At 44.0% G+C, this 23920-nt stretch overlaps 3 protein-coding genes across 5 annotated transcripts; all 3 read left to right on the top strand.

The window, feature by feature from the left end:
- The first annotated feature begins 2293 nt into the window (after positions 1-2293).
- lmod1b (leiomodin 1b (smooth muscle)) lies at positions 2294-7641 on the top strand. The gene is made up of 3 exons (XM_083668196.1): positions 2294-2783; positions 4352-6121; positions 6271-7641. Exons 1-3 carry the CDS (start codon positions 2505-2507, stop codon positions 6295-6297), a joined length of 2076 nt encoding a protein of 691 aa, XP_083524322.1. The 5' UTR covers positions 2294-2504; the 3' UTR covers positions 6298-7641.
- Positions 7642-8683: 1042 nt separating this feature from the next.
- On the top strand, positions 8684-11741 carry timm17a (translocase of inner mitochondrial membrane 17 homolog A (yeast)). Its single transcript, XM_083667846.1, has 6 exons — positions 8684-8730; positions 9313-9412; positions 9618-9681; positions 9917-10045; positions 10429-10539; positions 10798-11741. The coding sequence occupies exons 1-6, from the start codon at positions 8705-8707 to the stop codon at positions 10869-10871; spliced, it is 504 nt and encodes a 167-aa protein (XP_083523972.1). The 5' UTR covers positions 8684-8704; the 3' UTR covers positions 10872-11741.
- Positions 11742-12482: 741 nt separating this feature from the next.
- Positions 12483-23708, top strand: LOC310803920 (ras-related protein Rap-1A-like). 3 transcript variants are annotated; one of them, XM_083668886.1, is made up of 8 exons: positions 12483-12551; positions 16156-16244; positions 16592-16660; positions 16984-17040; positions 17410-17550; positions 20570-20713; positions 21291-21416; positions 22835-23708. In XM_083668886.1, the coding sequence occupies exons 2-7, from the start codon at positions 16188-16190 to the stop codon at positions 21378-21380; spliced, it is 558 nt and encodes a 185-aa protein (XP_083525012.1). In that variant the 5' UTR covers positions 12483-12551; positions 16156-16187; the 3' UTR covers positions 21381-21416; positions 22835-23708. The 3 variants fall into 3 exon arrangements, with proteins under 3 accessions (XP_083525012.1, XP_083525013.1, XP_083525014.1); XM_083668887.1 differs by lacking the exon at positions 12483-12551 and adding an exon at positions 12554-12636; XM_083668888.1 differs by lacking the exon at positions 12483-12551 and adding an exon at positions 14666-14718.
- Positions 23709-23920: the final 212 nt, after the last annotated feature.

Below are 23920 nucleotides of genomic sequence, written 5' to 3'. Positions count from 1 at the left end.
TTGTTACCATCGTTACCATCGTTACCAACGTCCTCTCACCTGATATAACCCTGACTGACACACATCCACCACAACAAGTGTTCAGTTACCCACGTCCACATTCTACAAGGTCATATGTTTCCTTTGATATGCACTTTCCTCTAAGAAATGTGACTTTATGAATAGTCATAGTGTCTTTGTACATGTTTGCTTGCATTAATCTGATAGCGGGTGCAAAGGAAAGGGATAATGGTGATAATGTTTGTGTGAGCAGGAGGGTTCACTGTGCATTATTATGTGTTGTTGTATCAAGCCTGGATGCTCAGACAGATTGATGGCTCCTCTCACCCTTTCGGATACCTTTAGCCTGCCAGCCCTCACTGCTTGTTAACACACTGAGAGTAACTTATTAGGCAGCTTGATCTCCGCTTGTCTTCCGTTATTGAGTGACGTTAACTTTATTCATATTATAATGTCAGTTACATCTGTTCCCATCCTCCATCCATCCTCATCCTGGTCTTAGTTATATGTCATTATGCCGAGTTGTCTGTAAGAATTGTATTTATTAGATATTACCCATGTAAATATTTGTTTTCTGTAAACAAATCAGGACAATGAATTTGTAGCTCAATGCTGCCTGATTTGGATAACAATGCGATTATGAATTTCAAGAATAACTATTTAAAAACTTATTTTCTAAATAAATACAGCTCAATATTTTATCATATACATCTATATTGTAAGGATTTACAATGTTGAAGACTTATGATCATTGTAATATACTGGAGCCACTTTTTAATACTGTTTACCATTGAATGGTTTTAACACTACTTCTTTACTGTACCTCTGAGCCATCGTCGTGCCCCTTGTGAGATGTTTGCATTGTAGAACATGATGTGTTAAGCATGTGTTGTACAGTAGCTGTGTTCTACTTGTAGGTGACGCCTGGAACAGGGCATCCAGGTCAAACATGTTGCATAAGGTCACGGTCTATGCTACCTTCACTGAGATTCTAGATGCATCTTTTTCAGTTGTAAACTCTCGTAACTGAAACACATGAAGATGCCCAAGAGAAGAGTGAGTTTTGTTCACAGGGGATTGATAAAAGTGAACCAATCATGCACTGATTCTTCTTATCAAATTACTGTAAGTTTTGACTTTGACTTTTCTTAAAAAACATTGTTATTATTTTACAACTTGAATTGGCTTATGTCGATAATTATTGTCCACATGTACATATGGTAATGATGAACCCTACATATGTACACTATAAGTAGTTGAAAACGGAACTTTCTACTGGAACTGCTGACAGAGATTGAAGTACATTTGCTTAATGGAATTTTCCTTAATCTGAATTCATTTGTTTTTTTTGTTTTGGTAAATCAAAAATCAAATGTCTTCTCTTACATCAGTACTGTTTAACAGTTTCCAGATTTGGCTTTATGGTTGTCTGTTGCTAAATGGATGGTAAGACATTGTAATATAATAAGTGCTATGTTTTTTCTAATAAAGTATAACTTTGGAATGTAAAACACTGTTATCTATTGTGTCTTTAATTCTATTGCACCACAGTATCAGCCATTTAATCATACAGTACCATAAATTGTAGAGGCTTTTGTGAGAATGTGTTTTCACTATTTTGGCCACTAGATGTCACTATTTTCAGACCATCAAGTTAAGATTGTTCTGAAACTCATGGTAGTCAACAATAATTATCTATTTGGTCTCATTCCATACAGTGCCGGTTCAGTTTAGACACTTAAGTTGAGAGAAGTCATCTGTGTTATCCTTATATTTTGCACCTTATACAGATATAAGTGTAGTCCTATAGTACACATGATAGATTTGGTTCTGTAATGCCTTGCAGTAACATCATAGTAGAATGTATGTATTGCCTGTTACACATTTAATTTCCCAATAGATTTTCCCAGCTGTAAGTTCACTGTGTATTCACCTCCAGGAAAATTACATCTTTCTAAAGTACAAATTCAACTTCTAAAAATGTGCTCTTAATAAATCTGCATTCATTGAACACTTACAACTTCTAAAAGTGATGGTGTAATTGTGGAAAAGGAAGTCTCACTGTGTAATGCCATGCTTTGGCATTTCTGTAAACCTGAGCCCTTCCCATTGCCTTTAAAGGCCTATGTACCCTGGTCTAAATATGGACATGCAGTTTCACAGGATTCCAAAGAATGTCCGAGGCTCACAGAGAGACCACTTTGATGATAGGCTGATGCACTCCATACTGGTACCCCTACTGCAACGCAGCTGTGAGTCCAGCCTCTCTGCAGCAGGTTTGATGCTTCTGCTGGGGTTTTGGTGAGCAGCTCGGATATCATCTTTGGCCTATGGGAATACTTTACGGGTTGCTACAGGAAGAAAGCACATCATTCTAAAGGGGATATCACAGCTCTCAAACACCTCTCCTCTGCTTGTCCTGAGGGTCCTCCTTATTCCCAGGGTTCTCCGTTTAGGTTCCCTAGGGGTTCTCCTTCAAGGTTCTCCAGCAGCCCGAGGCAGTCATGTCCAGGAGGAAGGTGCGGGGGCTCACGCGGACGGGTCGGCAGGTGAGCGAGGACCCTGACCTGGACAATCTGCTGTCCAACCTGTCGCCTGAGGATTTGGAGGAGCTGGAGAAGGAGGTGGTGACCGCGCCGGACCTGGACCGCAACGAGGGCAAACTCCTGGACCAGGGGGACACACAGTCTCAGCCAGCCACTAACCATAACCGGGATGTTAAGCTGCTGGACACCCAGGAGCGTGACACCAAGAAGCTCAACCAAAGGGAACGGTCATTTGAGGTATGATCAAATGATGATGGGGGGTGGGGGAGGGGGGGGAGGGGCGGGGGGGGGATCTGGATTGTTTTAGGTAACATAACATGTAACATAATAGGTGGATTTATGATTATACTGTTTACCATACTCTACTATATCAAGATGTTCAGCAGCTGACCACTCTGATCATGTTTATTAGTTGAATTCCACAGTGGCTGCTGGTCGATGGATAGATCCTTCAGTCCTTCTAGCATTGCAATAATGATACTATTTTTTACATTGAGGATGATATTCCTTTGCCAACTCAACCTCAACCACTCTATCAGCTCATAAATCATGGTCCACCACAGTGTCCACCACATGTAGTTTCTATGCCAGGAAAAACATAGTTGTCTATTCCCTCAGGGCAATAACAACCATTCTACATTCTTCCCTCTCTTTTCATAAACAGAGCAAAGTCTTAGAAATATATTTATTAAAATGCTGCTGTGCACAGGGATATTAGACTTGTGTTGTACTATATCGGTTTTTGTTGACAGCTTTTTGACATGCGGCCCACCTGGTTGGGTGTGAGCGTGCCAGAGAGCCAGGAGCTAGCAGTTGGATGTGTTTAAGAAAAGGCACTTCAGATGACGGGGCCTAGGCTCTGTGGAGGTTCTTAATCCCGGCTTGATGGAATTCCTTGGTTGATTGCTCCTACGCTCACTGCCTTTTAAGGACACATCTGCCTAGGCTGGAACCTCACACAGCAACAACAGATGGAGCGCTCACACAAATCAAACACTTAGCTAGCTACTCTGCAAATGTATTTCTGTACTATAAAATGGTTCCCTGGGGGTTATTGTGAATGCACCGTATCTAATGTCCAAATTTACATTACATGCTTTGATATTATATCATAGCTTACATAACACTGAATGGATAGGGAGAACATGTTTTGCTTCATTTAGGCATGGAGTGCAACAATAAGACTGCTTTCAAGCTATGAGAATTTCTATTGCTCTAGTAGAAATGATGGCATGACATTTATAGAAAAATAACAACATATAACAGCCAAAGCGGGGTCATATTATGGATCAGTGGAGGCTGGAGGAGGTAGAAATTGGAGGATGGGCTCATTGTAATGCATGGAATGTAATGAGGAATGGTATCAAACACATGTGATACTATTCCTCATTCCATTCCACACATTACAATGAGCCTCCACTGTTATAATACAGATTGATTTGTAAATGATCAGCCGTTTAGATAAGGCTGTCACTAGATGATATCATAAAGTTGTGAGCAATGAGAGGATTGACCTTTTGAGGCAATGGTCAATTACTATGAGAGCACTGCATGTGATATTCATATATATTGGGTTATAACTATTATTTATTTATTTATTCAGGTAAATACCATTGAGATATTAATCACTTTTTCAAGGTAGCCCTGGTCAACAGATGGAAATTGTTTAGATTTTTGATGTAGTTTATTGAAAATCATGTAAATGACACTCACAGACCTTTATGACATTACTGTTGCGACTTGTGTAGTTTGTGTTTTGTGCATTTTAGGGATTTTGAAATATATATATTATTATTTTTCTATAGGGAGAACCCAAGAAGGAGACCAGGAAGCAGGAGTACCTTCGGAAGATGGGCCTGAGTCAGGAAGGGAAGGAAGAAGGGATCCAGAGACAAGCAAGTGTCTCATCTGACCAAGAGAACAAGATGGAGGACAGAAATAACAAGGGACCAGGCAGCTCTGAAGAGGACAGAGCTGGCACATCCTATCGATACAGGAGAGCTGAGAACAAGGACAATGAGGTGAAAGAGGAGATGAAAGAAAAAGAGAGAAATGAGGACAGTAAGCTGAAAGAGAAACGAGAAAATAGGGAGAGCACCAGTAGTAAGACAAGAGATATGATCCTCAAGTTACAGGAGAAAAAGGATGACAGCAGAGAAAAAGAGAGAAAAGAAGACAGTAGGAAAAGTGTGGATAGCAAAACTAAGGAGCTTATTTCCAAGCTAAAAGAGAAAGATGAAAAGGAGAAAGATAGAAAAGAGGATATGAAGAAAAGAGAGGATAACAAGACAAGGGGACTTGTGTCCAAGATGGTTGAAAAGCAAAGTCAGGTCCAAGAGTGTAAAACAGGAGATAAGAAGACTAAAGCAGAGAAGTCTGGCCTGCAAGTTGAGAGACAAATGTCTCATGAGAAGGAGAGTGAAGGTGAGAAGAAAGTGGAGAAAGAAGACGTGAAGGAGAAGGCGAAAGAGAAGGAAGCAGAGATTAAACAGAAGGAAAATGGGGAAGAAAACAAGAAGACTGTAAACGAGGAGGGAATTGAAAAGAAAAGGGAAAAAGAGGAGAACAAAGGAAAAGACACAAACGAAGGGTTAAAATCCAGCAAGAGTGAAGAACTTGGAAACTGTGTCGAGAAGAAAGGCACACCCATAAAGAAGACCAAGGAGGAGGAAGAGGAAGAGGAAGACTCCAGCATGTTTGATGAGCTCATGGAGCAGGTACGCAGCAACGACCCCTCCATGTTAGAGCTCAACATCAACAACTCAGAGGTCATCAAGACAAAAACTCTCATCCAGTTCGCAGAGGCCTTGCATAACAACAGCCACATTAAGACCCTCGCCTTGGCCAACTGCCGTGCTGACGACCATGTGGCCTATGCCGTCGCGGGCACCTTGCGCAGCAACAAGACCATCACAAGCATCAACCTAGACTCTAACCATCTTACCCCTAAGGGCATCATCGCCCTGATCCACGCCCTGCAGCACAACGCCACCCTCACAGAGCTGCGCTTCCACAACCAGCGGCACATCTGCGGAGGCAAGACGGAGATGGAGATGACCAAAGTGCTGAAGGACAACACCACCCTCCTGAAGCTGGGCTACCACTTTGAACTGGCTGGCCCACGCATGACCATGACCAACATCCTGAGTCGGAATATGGACCGGCAGAGACAGAAACGTCTACAGGAGCAGAAGCTGGCCCAGGCCAATGGGGGAGATAAGAAGGGGGCACTAGAGGTTCCCAAGACTGGTAAGGGCTTCCTGAGGGGCTCACCCAAGGCCTCCCCCAAACCCTCCCCTCACCCCTCACCCATGCCGTCGCCAAAGCTGACTCCTAAGAGGACAAGTGGAGGAGTACCAGGGGGTGGACCCCCACCACCCCCACCTCCCCCTGGGGCGCCCCCACCACCCCCTCCCCTAGCCCCCATGCTGGATATCGACACCCTGCGGAACACTCTGACACCTGTATCACAGAGGAAGATGGGTGATAAAGAAGGAAGTCAATCCGGTGGTAAGAACTCGAGGGACCAACTGCTGGCCTCCATTAGGGCTGGCAATAAGATACAATTGAAGAAGGTAAGACGGGGCACGGGCCAGTCACTGATCATGGAGAAAGTTGGTGTGCTGATTGTGTTTCTGATTATACATCTGAACAAAATGTGTACAATATATTCACACGCATTATTATGCACACATTCATACACTCATCCCTTTCTTCATTGCAGGTTGCAGTACCAAAGCTATTGCAGTAATCCCTTGGAAAAGAGAGCAGAAGGAAAGAAGGATGGACGACAACAGACATCTCACAAGGATCAAAGCTCCAGCTGTCCCACACACCGATCCACGGTCTTACCGCTGTGCTGCGGGATAGGCGTTGATAGGGCAAAGAGCACAGAGTGAAACATGAGATTTCCTTTGGATGCACAGCCTCCATTAAGTTCTCTCCTCAAACTATACACTGGACCACGGGGACACCATGGAGGATGAGAGGTGTGCAGGGGTCTGAACTCTGCAGGAGGTGCCCTGAGGTCCTAGTTGTCTCCCTTTTGTCCATATTGATGCTTGGCCTGTCATTTTGCACTAGATTATGAAGCCGTTGATGTGTTTTGTTGGTAAGTGTATGTGGTATGATGTGTGTAATGTGGGAGTGTGTGGTAACAATAGTAAGCAGTTAAAATAGTTATTTTTAATTCTTATAAAACTTAAACTTTCATTTAAATATTGGACGGTTATTTGATAGCTTATTTATTTGTGAAGAAGGAAACCGCCTCATACTTGTCACTTGGAATTCTGCCCAAACAAAGTGGGAATTCTCTTATGGCATAATATCAGGGAATTAAAGTTGGGTTTGACTTCAGCAATTCACACTTTCATAGTAAAAACAATGGGGAGAGGAGGTGGTTTGTAAAATGTGTGTGTCATTGCCAAATCTCAAGACAGACATCTCAGGCAACGTTTAACACATAAAAAGCAACCTAGAATCCCAGTCTGTTTGAGAGACTCAGGATGGAAGTTCAGTCTTATCAGGAAGTAAGTATGGCCGCCCTAATAATATCTGTTTTGATTCTGTATTATTCCAGGTTGGACGATCAACTAATGCCAAAGATAAATGCTCTTATGTAATTCTGCATGTCTTAACCCTCGGGACTCTGAAACAATTCCTGGCTTTTGTCAAAATGATAGAACAGCCTTGTTGATCTATGCCATACTTTAAATTGAATGTCTTTTTTTATTTGTATTCTTTTAATGTGATCATATTGTACAAAGCGGCACTCTGCTCTTAAGGTGACTGTTGACTGTTTGTATCAGTTAACGTAATGTGGGTTGCTCTTTGTCATATTTGATTACACAAACATTACTTACAGAGCCTGTATACATATAATAAAAATATATTTACAATGCAAGTGTAATGAAATAAACTTGATTATGATAACTTCATTAATTCTGAAATATAAAGGGAAGTTTACTTTTACTAACAGAAAGATTCAGGAGTAGGCTGATACTGTATACATGCTCTTTCATGATTAAATGGACAATTCTATGTCTCATGCCAAGTATAAGATGTCAAATAGATCCTAATAAAATGTTTGTGTACACATACAGAGCACTGATGAGTTCCTTGGCAACAGAGAGATAATGATCTAATGCAGTATTGTGTATATAGTGTTGTCAGTCTGATTTCCATTTCTGTACACATGGCTGGGGAACAAACAAAGCTTAATGGAGAGTGACCTTCACATCAACCAAGAAAGGAGAGGGGGCTGCCTGCATATGCGATTGCTGAACACATCATGTTCAAGGCTGTAGAGGCCCTTACCAGTCTGCCCCCCCCCCCCCCCCCCGCCACACACACACACACACTGGGGGTTGAGTGGAATAACCACAGGCCAGTTTATGTCTGGATCACCCTCTGCATCCATGAAATGCCTATATTTGGTCATTTCTCAATGGAGACTTGCACTGCAATTCATTCCTTTCCCGTTCCTAATAATGGGAAGCTGGCCAGTGGTCTGTCTGGCGCTCCCCATGAGCACTGATCTCAGATGGAGAAGGGGGGTAGAGGTTTGAATAGAGGAGATTGCTGGGTTAAATTCTCACAGTGGGCCATTCCCCAAATCTAAGGAAATTATTGGGTTGTCTTAAATATGTCAGCTATAAATATCGTAACCTATGGGACCAATTGATACTTGGGAATACAAATATATGGCGTGACCGGCACAGCAATATATCAAATGGAAAGGGCACAGAAAAGAAATACATAGTTGGTCTGCTTTGTGTTTAATTCACTTGACCTCTGACTGCAGTATTTATTTTATCTGAAGGTATCCACTGGGACCAGGCAGGTTCTCTCTGGGTAAAAGTACGTCCTGCACAAATATGTCCACAAGGGGCACTGGTGAGCAAAAAAGGGATTCTCAAAGATTGTATCTTAGAGGAGGGCACACAAGTCTGGTACCATAAACCACAAAATGTATATTGTGGTTTCGGTATTGTGACAACAACATACATTCCCATAAATCATAAAATAATAACTTTGATTATTATTATTTTATTTATTTTTTACAAAAAAAGTATTATTTTCAGGCTAAAAGGCATGACGTTGTTTTTCGTTACGTCAGGTTGTTGGTAGTACGTCAGAGGGAACAGTGAAAGAACAAAATGGAGGAGTACGCACGGGAACCATGGTGAGTCTTAGCTGCTAACTAGCTAAACAATATATTGTCAGCAAGACCGGTATTACATTCAGATTGTCATAACAGATGTTCAACGATACAATCAGCATAATGCTATCCAGAACTAACATTGTAACTGCCAACCCTTCCATATGTCCAGCTAAGCTATACGAATGCTAGCTAATGATGCTAGCTTAGGATGCTAGCTTGAGTGCCTCAGTGATGTCCTTCGTTGCGAGCCGGCAACAGTGACCTTGTTGAGCGCTCAACAATTTTGTTGATGTGAACGGTCTAGCGTGTCATACGTTTGTAGCCAATAATTGTAGTCATATTAATGTTGTATTAGAGATCATGAACCCCAATTTATTCCGATAACAGCACCAGCCACCAGTTTCTCGTTTTAGTTAGCTAGCTAATGTTAGCCTACTTGCTAGCTAGTGTAGACCACCTGATGTAGTGATTGCTCAATTTATGTGATGCAATCTGTCTGCATGCCCACTATAATGATACGCTTCTTAGCTCTGTGTAATGCATTATAACTTTAAAGAACTGGTCTTTTTTGGCCGTTAACTAATACCTGTGCGGTTCTTCTAGCCCCTGGAGGATTGTGGACGACTGTGGGGGTGCTTTCACCATGGGGGCCATTGGAGGAGGGATCTTTCAGGCAGTCAAAGGCTTTAGAAATTCACCTGCAGTAAGTTCACAGTGCAAAAAGAATAATAAAGTGGCCAGCTCTGTGTGAGGAATGCAATGTCACAAAACTCATAAGTTAACCTTGACATGCTGACACATGACATCAGTGACATCTCCATTTGTGTTAGTCATCATATCCCTGAAGGTTTGGCACAGATGGAAGAATGTTCCCTTATGAGTCCTGCATGTTGTCTCTGTTCTCTCAGGGGATGAACCATAGATTGAAAGGTAGCATGACTGCCATCAAGACCAGAGCACCAGCATTGGGGGGTAAGCACACATGTTGAATGTATCCCTGTGTCTAGGTCCTTATGCTAGGTGTTTGGATGCTAGGTGTTTGGATTAGCCAGTTATGGTTTTGAGCATGAAATTACATACACAAAGAATTGCATTCTTTTGTATAAACAGACAGGAATTATGTGATGGCTGCATGTCTGACCAGTTGCTCTATTGCCTCGTGTTTTGTTTACAGTGTGTATTTTGTTTGTTTTTGTTTGTGTTGCAGGCAGCTTTGCAGTATGGGGCGGCCTCTTCTCTATGATTGACTGTGGGCTGGTAAAGGTCCGGGGGAAAGAGGACCCCTGGAACTCCATCACAAGCGGAGCCATGACTGGAGCTATCCTTGCAGCAAGAAGTGAGCCATGATGCCCAGCTAAGAAATGTGCCTTCACAGTGTTGTCATTCCAATTTCGCACTCATTAGTTACTTACAAAACATTATGGCCCTCATACAGGTTTATTAATAGAACTCCACAGAGGTCTAGTGTTAAAAAACTAAAATGTCAGCATATATTCGCATACTTGATCTGCTAGATCTGCATATTGTACACAATACTGGGCCTTTGCACAGCCACTGTGTTCAATAGTAGTATTAAATAGTATGTTGTGTTTTAAGTTGTCAGTGATAACAGCAGAGGGGTAGATGCATTGATCTGTCGTTTCAACATGCCAAATGGAACTATGCCAAATGGCCTGTGTGAGTGACTGATGTATTGATTGATTCCTCTCTTCTCCTCAGATGGACCTGTGGCCATGGTAGGCTCTGCAGCAATGGGAGGTATACTGCTGGCATTGATAGAGGGCGCTGGTATCCTGCTCACAAGATTCGCTTCATCACAGTTCCCTACTGGTGAGTGTGCTGACTTAATGAAGCTATGCTGTTTTGTGCTGTAATTAGATTTATATGAAGCAGAAACAAAGTAGGTTAATGACTGTCAACAACTGGAATCAGTGGTGTTTGGGCACTGCTCCCCAAATGAAAAAGCACTGAAATTCCCCCATTATTGACAGTGCAAGCCCAGTGACCTGTGTACATTGTGTACATTCATAAACTGTGTACATTCTCTCATTCGGATTCCCCATTCCTGATGATTTCTTCTCTCTATAGGTCCCCAGTTTGCTGAGGAACCAGCCCCCATGCCTGCTCCTTCCTTTGGAGGAGACTACAGACAATATCAGTGACAGGACCCTCTCATCAACTAGGCCTTTTTAATTCCTTGCTGAACTTAAACTGAGGACGACATGGAGGAACATACTACACAACAAGCAATTACAATTGCACCTAACATTATGGACACTGTGAGAGAACTGAAGGGCAAATTCACTTGTTTTGTTTTCCAGAGCCATGTACAGATTTTGACTGTCATCCTCAGCCTTCTCATTTGTGCATAGTTCACCCTAAATTGTTTAGAATATCTGAGATAGTGGCAAGGGAATTGTTATTTTGTTGGGGGGGCTTGTGGGTTTGCATGTGTGTCTTAATTCTACAATCATACATGCATGTAGACCCTGCAAGTAGGACATGGGGACAAACAAGCTGAAGCTAATGTTGAGTGCCGAGACTCTGTCCATGTCCAGTCAAAGATGGACCCTGTTGAATCTGCATCATGCCACATATGTATATACAGGAAAGGCTTTCCGCATGTATTCGTTATGTGATGCTTATTTGCCGAAATCTGCTTGTGTTGGCCGTTTTGTAAATTACGGAACTTGGCTGGCATTTCATCAATTGATTTTATTGATTGGTATGAAAGGCAGCAAACATTAATTACATTAAATGCTGTCTCTGAAATATACATTTTTATAGTGATTTGTATTTATTTGTAGTTGTAACAATTGTTTTGGATAGCCTATGAGATGTAATGCTATTTGACACCAATGGAAGGGAGGACTGCTTATGGCAAAGGATATCCAAGACCATAGGGTGGTAGTACAAACATAAAGTATGGACAAACCTCAACAAATGCTCAACAGTCCTCATGCAAAGGGTTGATATACATTAAATCTGTATGAGAGATTGAGTTAAACATGAATAAAAGTTCTCAAATACCATGTTATATTCTAGATTTTATTTGCCATTCATTTCAGAGAGTATGCTTTGAGGCTTAAATAATACATTTCATAGATGAGGGAAATGCATAGACAGGAGGGGGACATACAAGCTTTGAGCTATGAATATAAGCACACAAAGCACAATATAGGTAGTCCTAGAGAATTCAAATGATTGTATTTCCCCCACTAGAGAGCAGTACACACTAGATACACACTGAAAGAGTTCCTTAGGCTCACGTTATGATTGGCTAATTTGATTGGCCTGTTATGTAGTTTTCCTCTACAGTGAAATTGGTTGTTATTTCAGGAATTATTTATTGGTCAACATATATGAACGTTCTCCCTTCATTCAGATCTTATCACACACACAACACTGTTGTGCTATGCTTCTAGTGGTCTAGGGTTCTACAAAGACATAATTACAGGTGAAGAAATTAATGGAATAGGTCATATGCATGCATGGTTGCCTACACAAAAGAAGCAACAAAAACCTATGACATTCTGCTGTCAGATCTGTTTATAATGCTTCTTAAAAAACTATTAAGACATCTGTTTCTGTTTTTGGCTCCATGTTGTTTTTATATAATATTGAATGAATAAAAAAAACTTTCTGCACATTGCACATGAATTAAATCGGTGACAGATTGTTTATCATGACCTGAGCATGCCCCACATCCATTACCATCACAAGTGCAAAATGTGACATTGCCCTTTTAAAAAACTGAGAAATAGTTTGGAATGACGTTTACTGCGCACATACGCCGGAGGGAAATAGACACTAGTGGCGGAGTGGTGAGAGAACGAGAAACGGTGAGTGGAAAAGGCTAACTTTATCTGTCCATCGAAGCTGTCAAATAAGGCACCTGCGAGAGCATGTACGGCGAAGCTATCTGAGGTAGTAAGGAAAATAGGGTACATTGTGAATACCGGCACTGTATTTAGCCAGTGATAAGAGGAATTTGCACTCACACCCGAAGCAGAGAGTGCACTCCCATTTTAGTCAAGGCCAGGCGGAAGGGCAGGTAATATTAGCAATAAGCTAGCTGGTAATGCGTTACAAACTGATTACGATATGTCGCTATTTGTTATACCATATCGTTGTAGATTGATTAGTGAATAGTGTAGTTACAATGGCTTAGTGTCAAAATCCCTTAAATGCGTATGTTACTTTCTGTTTTGGTGTTGTGTATGTGGGCGTAGGAATGCATATAACAGCTAGCTTGCTAGCAAGGGGCTCGTGAAGCGACGGCCTCGGTCTCGCGTGCTAGTGATTGCTTTTATACTAGCTTGCTAACAAGCTACTTAGCTAGCTAGCTATTATATTATCAGCCAACTAGCTATTAATTTCTGGCTCCGCCACTGTAACATAATTTGCATAGCTACATCATATGCTTTAAAATGATAGCTTGTTACTGATCATTGCCCAATCACTACGCAATCTATTCGGTATGATAATTAGCTCGCTAACGCGGTAAAGTTCCCTGTTGACCTGGCTAAATTAGCTAGCTTGTCACAAACCGATTAGCTAGCTCCTAAAGCTAGCTATCTGACATAAGCAGCTGCTTTGCTTTCAAGCTGAACACTTAGCTACTTGACAGGCAGACTGAGTGTGGAAATAACTGGTTCGGGAGATATAATGTCTAAGTGACAGTTTTCCTAATGACATCAAGGTGAAGTTCAGTTAGCCAAGCGTCGCCCATAGACTATTGTATATCCGACATGTATCCCCCACTTTTCTACACAGGGATAAGGCCGGGATATGTAGAAAACGTCAGATATAGTTAAGTCTGTACTAAGGTGACTTTGGCTGAAGTTCGGTCTTGAGTCTTCTGTTGACAGTTTAGGTTCAGGTACTCAAAGGTACATGTGGGGTGCATCACTACTCGGTACAGGTATGCATCATCCACAGAAGGTGTTTTTTTTAAATGATGCATCAGTCTCACCCTTTTTCCCGAATCTGTGAGCATGATGATGAGTTTTAGGCTATAATAACCCACTTCCCCTCCAAGCAAGTATGGCGACAGTCGGGGGGTCCCGAAGAGGAACCAAAACTGAAGCTATTTGGGTATTCTTTTCAGACCTATCTGGGTGGCGCATATTATCCGCTGGAAACAGGATGTGGTGACAGTTCAGCTCTACACCACGCATCTGAAGTTTCTGATAAAATTATTGTATCAGCATTTTTGTCTTACTTCCCCTTAAGGTTCACTCTTGCGCTGACTCAAATCTAGGTCATGATGCATAACAAATGGAACTCATTATCATGTTTAAAATTAGTCAGATAGTGGGGCTGATTGTATGGTGTAGTCAGTGTCTGCTGTTCTGGAGTAAGCACTGCATATCTTTATTTTTGTCTTTATTTGGCCATGTCGGCTACATAAAATCCCTTGTCGGGGCCTTGACTGTAATGAGCATGTTTTCTGTCATTTCCTGACATCACTGGATGAGTTGAATGAGTCATAGAGGAAGACATGATTCATTTTAGTGGCAACTGGCAAGAAGTATCAGTTTGAATATACGTTGCCTGTTTTTTTTCACCCGTTTTTCACCTGAATCGCAAGCGGTGCATTACTGAATAGAATGCCTCAAAATTCCTCCCTATTGACTCAGATTCTTTGCTAGCAGATGATGAGATGACATAAGCAGAGCCGGCATGAGACGTGTGTGGTGTTGACTGGCCACACTGGGCTGGAAAGATAGGAGGGCACCTGTCAATCAAATGGCTGTGCTGAGTCAAGCACACTGACGGCTTCTCTGTCACTGTCCCTGGGAGTAGACCAGGAACATCATAGCTAATCCCACACTAACAAATAGCCCACTTACTGCTCTGTTGGTTCCGTTATTACACGTAAGCTAGCCTGCCTCGCTTTCGTTTTTGTCTTAATTTGTGATTTAGCCATCGAGTACACTCTGTGTACTCAACACCACCTCCTCTCAGGCTAAACCTTACATGGAGACATACCTTCGTCCATAGAGGGTGAGTGATGGGGTGATGTCATGGTTTTCGGCGTGTTTGTGGTGTGTGGCGCTCTCTCCTTATTTGTGGTAGAGTACTATGAGGGACTGGGAGAGGTGGTTAAGCCTATTTGTTTTGTTTGGAAAGATACTGTTGAATGAGTGGAAAGAGGGAGAGGTAAAGCTTTTAGACAGATGTCCTTACATGGTCTGGCGTGTGTGTGTGTGTGTGTGTGTGTGCTGTGCGTGTGTGTGTGTGTGCAGTTGATGGAGTGCAGCATGTTTTTTGTTTTTTTTTCAGTATGAGCGTAATATGAACATTTCTGTGCTCACTGTGTGAAGAGAAAGGCTGCTCCACTTCTGATGCTTTCTTAGGAAGATCAGTTCACTCATCTGATGGGGGAGGGGGAGGGGGGAGGGAGAGTCTGTTAGAAGTTAGTCTATTTGATGTTGTTTCCAAACATATGAAGTAAACACATTTGTAGTAAGATATTTTTGGCATTGGCAACTAACAGAGGAGATGGGCTTTGGCTTTTTCACATTACTGAGAGATTGGAAAGAGTTGGTAATGGCCTAATCCTAATATCTTCTCTAACATATTTTTTACTGTCCTCTGCCTTTGTAAGGATTAACCTATGGTCTACTCATGAGCTCATAATGGTGCATGGAATGCTCTGACGGATAAATCTGTTTCTTCTCAGTGCTGTGGTGTGTGTGTGTGTGTGTTACCTCACTCCTCCCAATAATTGTCGTATGGAGAGGATTAGTGGCCATGTATTATTCAATGGAGTGGGCGGGGCTCATATATGGCTCTCATGACGGGAGTGGAAGGTCCTCAAACAGCCCTGTGGGTATTTAAAAGGATGTGTGTGGTGAGAGGAATCATATAGTCTAGGGCCCTAGTCCTAGGGGATCGTCCCCAATGAATGGTATTGTGGTGGTGGTCCTGTATTGCCTGGTCTTGGTCGTTGTTGACAGCTAATCTTCCTAGCCTCTTAGCTGCACTGTGTACAAAGATAGATAAGGGTTGACCCAGCAGGTGACTTATGCAATGCATATCGTCTAGGCCTTGCCTGTCACTTAGGCCTACCAATGCATTTATTATATAACCTGGCACTGTTTGCAGAAGAATACAAACACTTCATGTGCAATGCATCTGACAGGGTGTGCTGGAGGACGCCTAGTGAGATGATTGTGTCATAGGAGGGGAAGGCAGCCAAGCCCAAGAACCTCCATAGAGAAGCACAGCTGGTTTGAGTTAGAGGCTGGGGTCATACTCCTCACCTCTTCCACCCTTGAGCTCCACGTATGGGTGTTCCCCCCATTGTTTTTTCCTGCCTTTTTTCTTCCCTATTCTCAGAATGAGTAGAAACCTCCCGATGGAACGTCTGATATTTTCCATTTTACAATAGTTTTGAGCTGATTTTTCTCTTGTTCTGTCTTTCTCCTGTTGTTGCAGACTGTTGGGCTGTCCGGTGAAGAGATCCCGCCATGCGTGAATACAAGCTAGTGGTGCTAGGCTCGGGAGGTGTGGGCAAGTCCGCTCTGGTGAGTAGTGTTCTGCCCTGGCCCGGTCCCTGCCGAGTCCAAGGCCAAATCTCAAATGTCTTTCCTTGCTTCCTCACATCCTCTATCCTCACCTCCTTCTCAAAACTCATTGGAGGCGAAGGTCCTCCCCCCCCCCCCCCAGACCTTCTCTTCTAATGGGTTTTTGAGAAGGAGAGAGGAATGTGAGGAATCAAAAAAAGACTTTTGAGACTCAACCCATGCCTCTCTCTCTCCTGTCCCTCTGCTCTGTCCAACCGTGAGCTGTTCCATTGGAATTCTGAACTGCCATCTAAAAGCAGCACCATTTGAAACCACCCTGACCATCCATGCCCTCTATTCTCTTACAGACAGTCCAGTTTGTACAGGGAATCTTTGTGGAAAAATATGACCCAACAATAGAAGACTCCTACAGAAAGGTAAGAGTCCCATGAGAGACATTCTGCCCTGGAATCAGCTGATCGCTAGCAGCTGGTCTGTGGGTGAACCTCATGTTGTGCTGCAATTGTTCTCTTTTTCTCTCTCTCTCTGCGTCGTTCTCACACACACACACACACACACACACACGCATAAGCATAAACTCTGTGTGTCTGTCTCTCTCTGTCCTGTTTTGTCTCCCTCCTCCTCTTTCCTCTCCTCCTTCCTCTTTTCTCTAACATTATTTTTTTCCTTTTGCACATCTCTCCCCCTCCACCTCCTCTGTTCTCTAACGTTGTGTTGTTTTTCTCCCTCTCCCCTGCAGCAAGTGGAGGTAGATGGACAACAATGTATGCTTGAAATCCTCGACACAGCAGGCACAGTAAGTGAACGATGCTCGGCTCCACTCTGACCTGTGTTCACTCTCTCACCCCTTATTCAGACAGTGTGATGACAACACATTTCTGAGGGTTACCAAGGCTAGATATTTGGGCACCTTTGGTCCCCATAGAGTACTCAAACAGCAGACAAAGCCGTGCAAACCCTGTACCCCACCCCCCACCCCACCCAGCATCGACGTAATCCATTTTAGTGCATCCCTTTGAAGAAACGTGCATTTGATCTGCATAGGAGGACAATAGAATGTAATAGGACACCAATATCAACTGGAATGCCGTCCAGTCAAAAAAGACGGAAAAGTGCTCGTCACAGGGGTGTCATGTCCGCCTCCCTCCCTGTGTGTGTGCCACAGGAGCAGTTCACTGCGATGAGGGATCTGTACATGAAGAACGGCCAAGGCTTTGCCCTGGTGTACTCCATCACAGCCCAGTCCACGTTCAACGACCTGCAGGACCTGCGAGAACAGATCCTGCGAGTAAAGGACACAGAAGACGTGAGTATCTCAATACTGTGTCCCTCTCATTTCCATGACTAATACCCTGTGTGTGGGAAAAGAGTGCGTGCGTGTGGGTGTGTGTGTGTGGGAGAGAGTAAGTACGTGTGTGTGTGTGTGTGGGAGCGAGTATGTGCCTATATGTGTGGGAGCGAGCCCAACAACAGTATTCACCCCCTCGGCTAGCCTTTGCTGTGTGGTTTCTCTCCCCCCCCCCCCCCCACCCCCCGACTTGTATTCATACAGCCAGAATCCTGAGAGGAAATGTCATCTTATAATTGCCCCTCAGCTTTAAGCACACTCTCATTTCTCTGTAGTCCTTGTGTGTTTGGAGTATGCATAAAGTCAACTCACAGGCCCTTCCTGAACAGATAGGCTGTCAGGAGGGAGGATGCCCTTTTTTGGTGATGTGTGGAGTGGAGGGAACGTGCGTTACCATAACCCCGACTCCCCCCCCCCCCCCCCCCCCCCTCTCCCTAGCCCCAGCACAACCCAGAGAGGGACGAGAACACGAATGACAAGCCTCTCCTCATACAAGGGCGGGGCTAAGCCCTCTCCCTCCCGCGTGCCAATAGGCTCCCTGGACTTTGTTTTGATTGGCCTTTCAGGGCCTGTCGCTCTGCGTTTCCCCTCCTGGCCTGCCTTGTGGTCTGTGGTCTGGCACTGTGGGGATGATTGGACAGGGATGATCTGCAATGAAAGTCCAAGCTCATCAAAAAAACTCTGGATGGGGTGTCTGGGCCGGGGAACTTCACATGATGAAGCTGCTGTACTAGGCCTGTAGGACAGGGTGGGTTAGAGATCAGGCGAGGCTGGTGGAGGTAGAAATCGGAGGACAGGCTTATTGTAAAGCGTGGATCGAGGAATGGTATCAAACGAGTGCGTTCCTCATTCCGTTCCATGAATTACAATGAGCCCGTCCTCATATTTCTACCTCCAACGCTGTTCGAGACTTGGTAGAGGATCAGTAGCTCTCTACTACTGAGAGGAAAGCAGCAGCAGCAGCAGCACACTTCACGGCCCTTTCTCCATTGTTAGAAACATGATTCCTCCTCCTCCTCCTCCGTCCTCCATTCGCTTCTTCTCAAAAAGCATGAAAGAGAAGAATATCTCAGGGGAGGAAGAGCCTGGATCTTCTCTTCAGTTTTTTTTTTTTTGGGAGTAGGAAGTGAGTGGAGGACGGAGGAGAGGATTCGAGGAGTCATGTTTCGAACTAATTGAGAAAGGGCCCCCCCATCCGTTTTCCTCACTGCTCTCTCTCTCTTTCTCTCTCTCTCTCTCTCTCTCTCCTCCAGATACACAAGGCTAACCCGGCATTGTTATCTGGCTCCTCGGGCAGCACTCTCTGTCAGCTATCACTCAGTTTCCCTGATGATTTAAAGCCCCCCTCTGTTTATCTGTCTTTGCCCTCTTGTAGGAATGCACCGCCGAAGGGAAATTCTTTCAGTGGAGTTTTCTTTTCTTCTTTTTTTTTTCTTTTTTTTTTTTCCCTTTTAAAGAGGGGATGGAATCTTGAGTTGAGTTTGGGACTGTAGTACAGTACAGCGAGCGGTGCCTTTCTCATTTGGAGGGCTTGATGGGAATGCCATGCACCATTGACTGCAGCGACTGGAGAATGCACACACAAACACGCGCACACACACACACACACCCACACCCAGGGCTGGCGCAATTAGACCGCACACTGACACCTCAGCCAACCTCGGCCAACCTCGGCCAACCCCCCCCGCCCCAGTTCAATTCAATACAACTTTATTAAGCCCAGAGGGTTTAGCCTACATATGATAGGCTGGCTCCTCCTTGGCTTCACAATGCTTAAGTAAGGAATCTTGTGACTCCTCTCGTCTAAGCCTGAGGAGCTATTCTAACACCCTTCTGTTTGGCCTGAGTAGTAACGCCTGACTCCTGGGTGCTTGTGATTCCTTTGTGTGCGTGTGTGGATATTTCATCCAGGCTGGGCTGAACCCACGTCCATGAGTGCTGAGTCTGGACATTCTACCTCCCTCCGTCAGTGGACACACACACACACACACTCTCTCTCTCTCGCACGCATACCTCTAGTTCCACTTGGTCCCAGGGGGAACTATCGTTCAACGGCTCCGTCTGAGGGCTTGTTTGGATATCAAACATCATGCACCAACCTCGTGGGGCTAGTCCAAACATCCCAGCTTCCTGTCGTCTGCCCGCAACCCTGGGAGAGAGGGAGAGGGAGAAGGGGGGAGAGAGAGAGAAGGGGAGAGAGAGCTGTATATTCCCCAATAGGGAACCCAGCACCTTGTAGTCACTCTGTAGCAGTGCTATTATACAGTAACATACAGTAGCCTTGATGCCTATTCACTAGGTGCATTCAACTCACTAGCTGCATTCAACACGCACACACACATACACATTCTGTCTGTCTGTTTGTTCTCCCTCCCTCCCCTCCCTCTCCCTGGTCTCTCTTACTATCAAACACATTCATATTAGCATATTCACTCTTGCTCAATATTGTCTTTCTCACTCACACACACCGCCACCCTCTGTCGTATCATTCCACAGAGCAGCTGGAGCATGGAATTCAATGCAAACACAGGGACGCAGGCAGGAAGCAGATTTTTATCTTGCATGGGCGGGCGGGGCTGTGATAGTTTCCTCCCTAGATAGCCAGGATAAACTGTCAGGATGGGGCTGAACTGGACAGTTGAAAGCCCCCCCCCCCCCCTCCCCCACTCTTGTTGCCCTTAATTGATTGACCCATCTCTCTTTTTGTCTTTTTTGTTTCATGTGAAATGCTTTCATTCACAGCTTTAACACGGGATGGATGGATGAGATCAACAGAATGTCATTGTGGTTTAGACATGTGCTGTGGTGGGAAACAATCTCATATATATTTTTTTTTGTATCTCTCTTTCTCTCTCCATCCCCTCATACTCTGACCCCCCCCCCCACCTACCCTCTCCATCCTTCCCCACCTCTTCATCCACTCCTTCCTTCTCCTCCCTCTCCTCTCCTCTCCTCCATGCATCCGTCCCTTCCCCAGGTGCCGATGATCCTGGTGGGGAACAAGTGTGACCTGGAGGATGAGAGGGTGGTGGGGAAGGAGCAGGGTCAGAACCTGGCCAGACAGTGGAACCACTGTGCCTTTTTAGAGTCCTCCGCAAAGTCAAAGATCAACGTCCTCGACGTAAGTACTGAATGACTAACTAACGGTTGGTAACGTTACTGTAGATGAGGGAGAAATGACACATCGTGGCTTTTGTGGAGAAAGACTAAGGGGACACGCCCGACCGGCCAACCGATGTTGAATTTCCAAATGGACACACGTGGTTCGGGTAAAGGATTTGGTTAGGGTTAATGGGATACTGGTCGAGCTGGTCCCCATAGCTGCTCCCGGCTTTGTTTGATGTCACAGAAAAGAAAGTGGCCAATTGTTACTGTTTACTCATGGAAAGGTAGTATGCATGCAGACCTACAGCCATACGCTGTGTGTTTGGTTCTGTTACGTCGCATACAAAGATGGAATATATATATATATATATATATATATACGTAAAAAAATAGATTCTTTCTTACGAGGGAGCGTCGTCTTCTTTTGTGGAGTGGTAGGTCACAAGTGTCAGCACTAATCCACACCATCTGTCGCCATTACAGTGCCAAGTAAACAATAACACACAAACAAATGCCACAAGACAGTAGACTGCGATCGGCTAGGAGCGTGTATTAACCCATCTGTTCTCTCTCTCTCTCTTTCTCTGTGGTAGATCTTCTATGACCTGGTCAGACAGATAAATAGGAAAACACCTGTGGAAAAGAAGAAGGCAAAAAAGAAATCAAACTGTGTCCTGCTTTAAACGCCCCCTCTCCCGCCTGCAGCAGCTCTGAGCCAGGTAAGTGGTATACATCACACACACACACACACTTTACAGTCCTCCTTTATCCTCCTGGACCTCCAGCCTCAGGCGGTGACTGATGTAATAGTGTTAGTTCAGTGTTGTTATTATTAGATAGAATACGGCCTCAGGCTCCCTTGGTCATGGACAGGTAGCATACTGCCTCCCTCCCCTCCTCATTACAGGCAGAGAGAAACAGCCATAGAAGTAGAATGAGGTGCAGGTTGATTTGAACGGGCAGTTGCGTTCTCCTCTTTTCTATTTCTATGGGAACAGCTACATCTACTCAGAGAAGTCTGTTGTAACTGCCGACAGTCACAGGACTCTTGCTCAGGCATCTGGTGGTCACAGGATATGTGGGAGGTGTCCCTTACTTTCCATGAAGCACTGCAACATCCTTGACTGACTCTGTGTGTGTCATGTTAGTTCATAACGATATCTCACAGGATATTACAGCTGGTTGTTTCAAAAGGAACCTGCATCCTGGGCCGTAACTACCATTGAGGACCGAGGTCATGACCTCCTGGATATTTGAGTCATAATTAAAGTGGTGTGATTGTCTCCTCCTCCAATGGTTGGGTTTGGAGAAGGTTAGGAGAGACGAGGAATCGAGGACAGTGTTTTCATATTCAGCCATTGTTGCATCAGCCATTGTTTTTGAAACAATATAGCCTCTCATAGCATCCCATTGACAGCCTGACTAGGTCAGAACCGAAAACGGACCCTAAACTTAACCGTAGCCTTAATTGTAACCAATTCGAAAATACAAAGCTGGTTTGCTTGTCGGACATGTCCCTTTAGTTCCCGCCCTGTCCTTTAACTGTGTGTTGGTTAGTAGAGTCCCACTGTAGGGCCTGTTGTGCCCCCAGGCTGTGTCTGTCCCCTCTGTCCCCATGCCGCTCAGGGCACTGGGCTGGCACTAATGGGATTATGGCCCCCTGTTTAGAAAAGCAGCCAGGCTGGGACGGGGCAGGGTCAACTGCAGAGCTGTTAGGGTGGTGGCTGACTGGCGGGGCTGGCTGTGCTGCCCCACCACGGCTCTGTCTACATAGGCCCTGTCCAGAAACAACCCCGAGCCCCTACAGCCATTCTAGGTCTGAAAGGAGAAGTAAGGATAAGCTTGCCCCTCTGGTAAGTTAGGTAGAGTTGTAGGTAGAGGCATCTTTCAGATCTGTACTAGTGTGTAGGCAGAAGAGGCTGGGGAGTTGTTTCTGGACAGGGCCATGGTTTGTTCCTGCCTACTCACTCACTCACTATCTGGCCCAGCATCCTTCTCCCACTCAGAAGATGGATGCATTCCAGAAAATGTCCAACAGAGGGCAGCACTTGCTTGTTACATTTAAATGTATGAAATCCAGTGTATTTGTGCTTTCCATTCATCATTGTTCTTCCCCCCCACCCCACCCCGACTTTAGAATGCTGTAATGAAGAACTGTTGCCCAGATTGGACCGTGCCAGCATTCCGACACTCCCTCTCCCCCAATACCCCCTGCAGCCATACTAAACGGTGAAAACAGCTGACCGATTTGCTACTATCAAGACAGGATACAATGAGAGAGAAGACTCATAATCTCACTCGGACTCCTCCCAGTTTTCAACATGAGTGAACCCCCCCCCCCCCTCGAGGGACAACCTCCATTTTGCCCCTAAAAACCACCATGAACTCAAAAGTCTCTTGATATGGAAACAACATGTCCTCTTTTTGAGAGTTAAAAAAACCCCCAAACGATTAAGAAGGAAAAAAAAAAAAAAAAACCTTCACTTCAGTATTTTTCGTCTTTTGCAATATAGCGTATTTGAAGACAAGGAAGTTGACTTTAGTTGTATGATTATAAATATCTTCAAACAGCATGATCCATCTGTTATTATAAAGTGTAGATGTTTCAAGTGAAATCAAGTGTGGAAGTAAGAAGTCTTTTTATAGCCATACACCTATTCTCCATGCCAGTCATGTCAATGATGGTAGATCAAGTCCATATGTATTTTTGTTTTTCCCTACATCAATGGACTTTCTCCTCCGCAAGTATCTCTGACGTGACTTAATTTTATACTCAGTCACTGGGATTTCATAGTTCCCATAATATATTCTAATGCCATTTTTTTTTTGCATATTAAATGCTTCAGAAAATGGGTCTTTTATAGAAGAAATATGGGGAAAATAAGGATTGATTTCTATGTCTCTTGAAGCTGAAATATATTATACTAAACCAACTCTAATAATGCTTCTTGTGTTTTTCTGTCAAATGATGTTCCAGCTTTTATGGATTATTAAATTTTAGTACATTTTCATTATTTTCGTCATTGTATTTTGTACATGCATCTCTTTAACTGCATTTTAATCACACATTTGAGAATAGCAACATTTTATATCATATTGGATGAGAACTAAATGGGATTACTTTGCACATTATACACTAACTGTTGATTTAAGTATTCATCATTTACAGCTAGCACTTACATATATTTGAGACCCTAGCCTCAATTATTACATGTATATTAAA

Source organism: Argentina silus (assembly GCF_951799395.1).
Source record: "Argentina silus genome assembly, chromosome: 4".
Lineage (NCBI taxonomy): Eukaryota > Metazoa > Chordata > Actinopteri > Argentiniformes > Argentinidae > Argentina > Argentina silus.
Note: the sequence above shows the minus strand (reverse complement) of the source record. Positions and strands in the feature narration are given on the sequence as shown.

What these genes read in the sequence shown, in the direction of transcription:
- lmod1b (XM_083668196.1), top strand. Translation starts at nt 2,505, where the DNA reads ATGTCCAGGAGGAAGGTGCGGGGGCTCACGCGGACGGGTCGGCAGGTG. An exon ending in AAAGGGAACGGTCATTTGAG is followed by an intron (nt 2,784 to 4,351) that starts GTATGATCAAAT and finishes ATTTTTCTATAG; the next exon opens with GGAGAACCCAAGAAGGAGAC. An exon ending in ATAAGATACAATTGAAGAAG is followed by an intron (nt 6,122 to 6,270) that starts GTAAGACGGGGC and finishes TCTTCATTGCAG; the next exon opens with GTTGCAGTACCAAAGCTATT.
- timm17a (XM_083667846.1), top strand. Translation starts at nt 8,705, where the DNA reads ATGGAGGAGTACGCACGGGAACCATG. An exon ending in GAGTACGCACGGGAACCATG is followed by an intron (nt 8,731 to 9,312) that starts GTGAGTCTTAGC and finishes CGGTTCTTCTAG; the next exon opens with CCCCTGGAGGATTGTGGACG. An exon ending in AGCTATCCTTGCAGCAAGAA is followed by an intron (nt 10,046 to 10,428) that starts GTGAGCCATGAT and finishes TCTTCTCCTCAG; the next exon opens with ATGGACCTGTGGCCATGGTA.
- LOC310803920 (XM_083668886.1), top strand. Translation starts at nt 16,188, where the DNA reads ATGCGTGAATACAAGCTAGTGGTGCTAGGCTCGGGAGGTGTGGGCAAG. An exon ending in TAGAAGACTCCTACAGAAAG is followed by an intron (nt 16,661 to 16,983) that starts GTAAGAGTCCCA and finishes TCTCCCCTGCAG; the next exon opens with CAAGTGGAGGTAGATGGACA. An exon ending in GAGTAAAGGACACAGAAGAC is followed by an intron (nt 17,551 to 20,569) that starts GTGAGTATCTCA and finishes TCCCTTCCCCAG; the next exon opens with GTGCCGATGATCCTGGTGGG.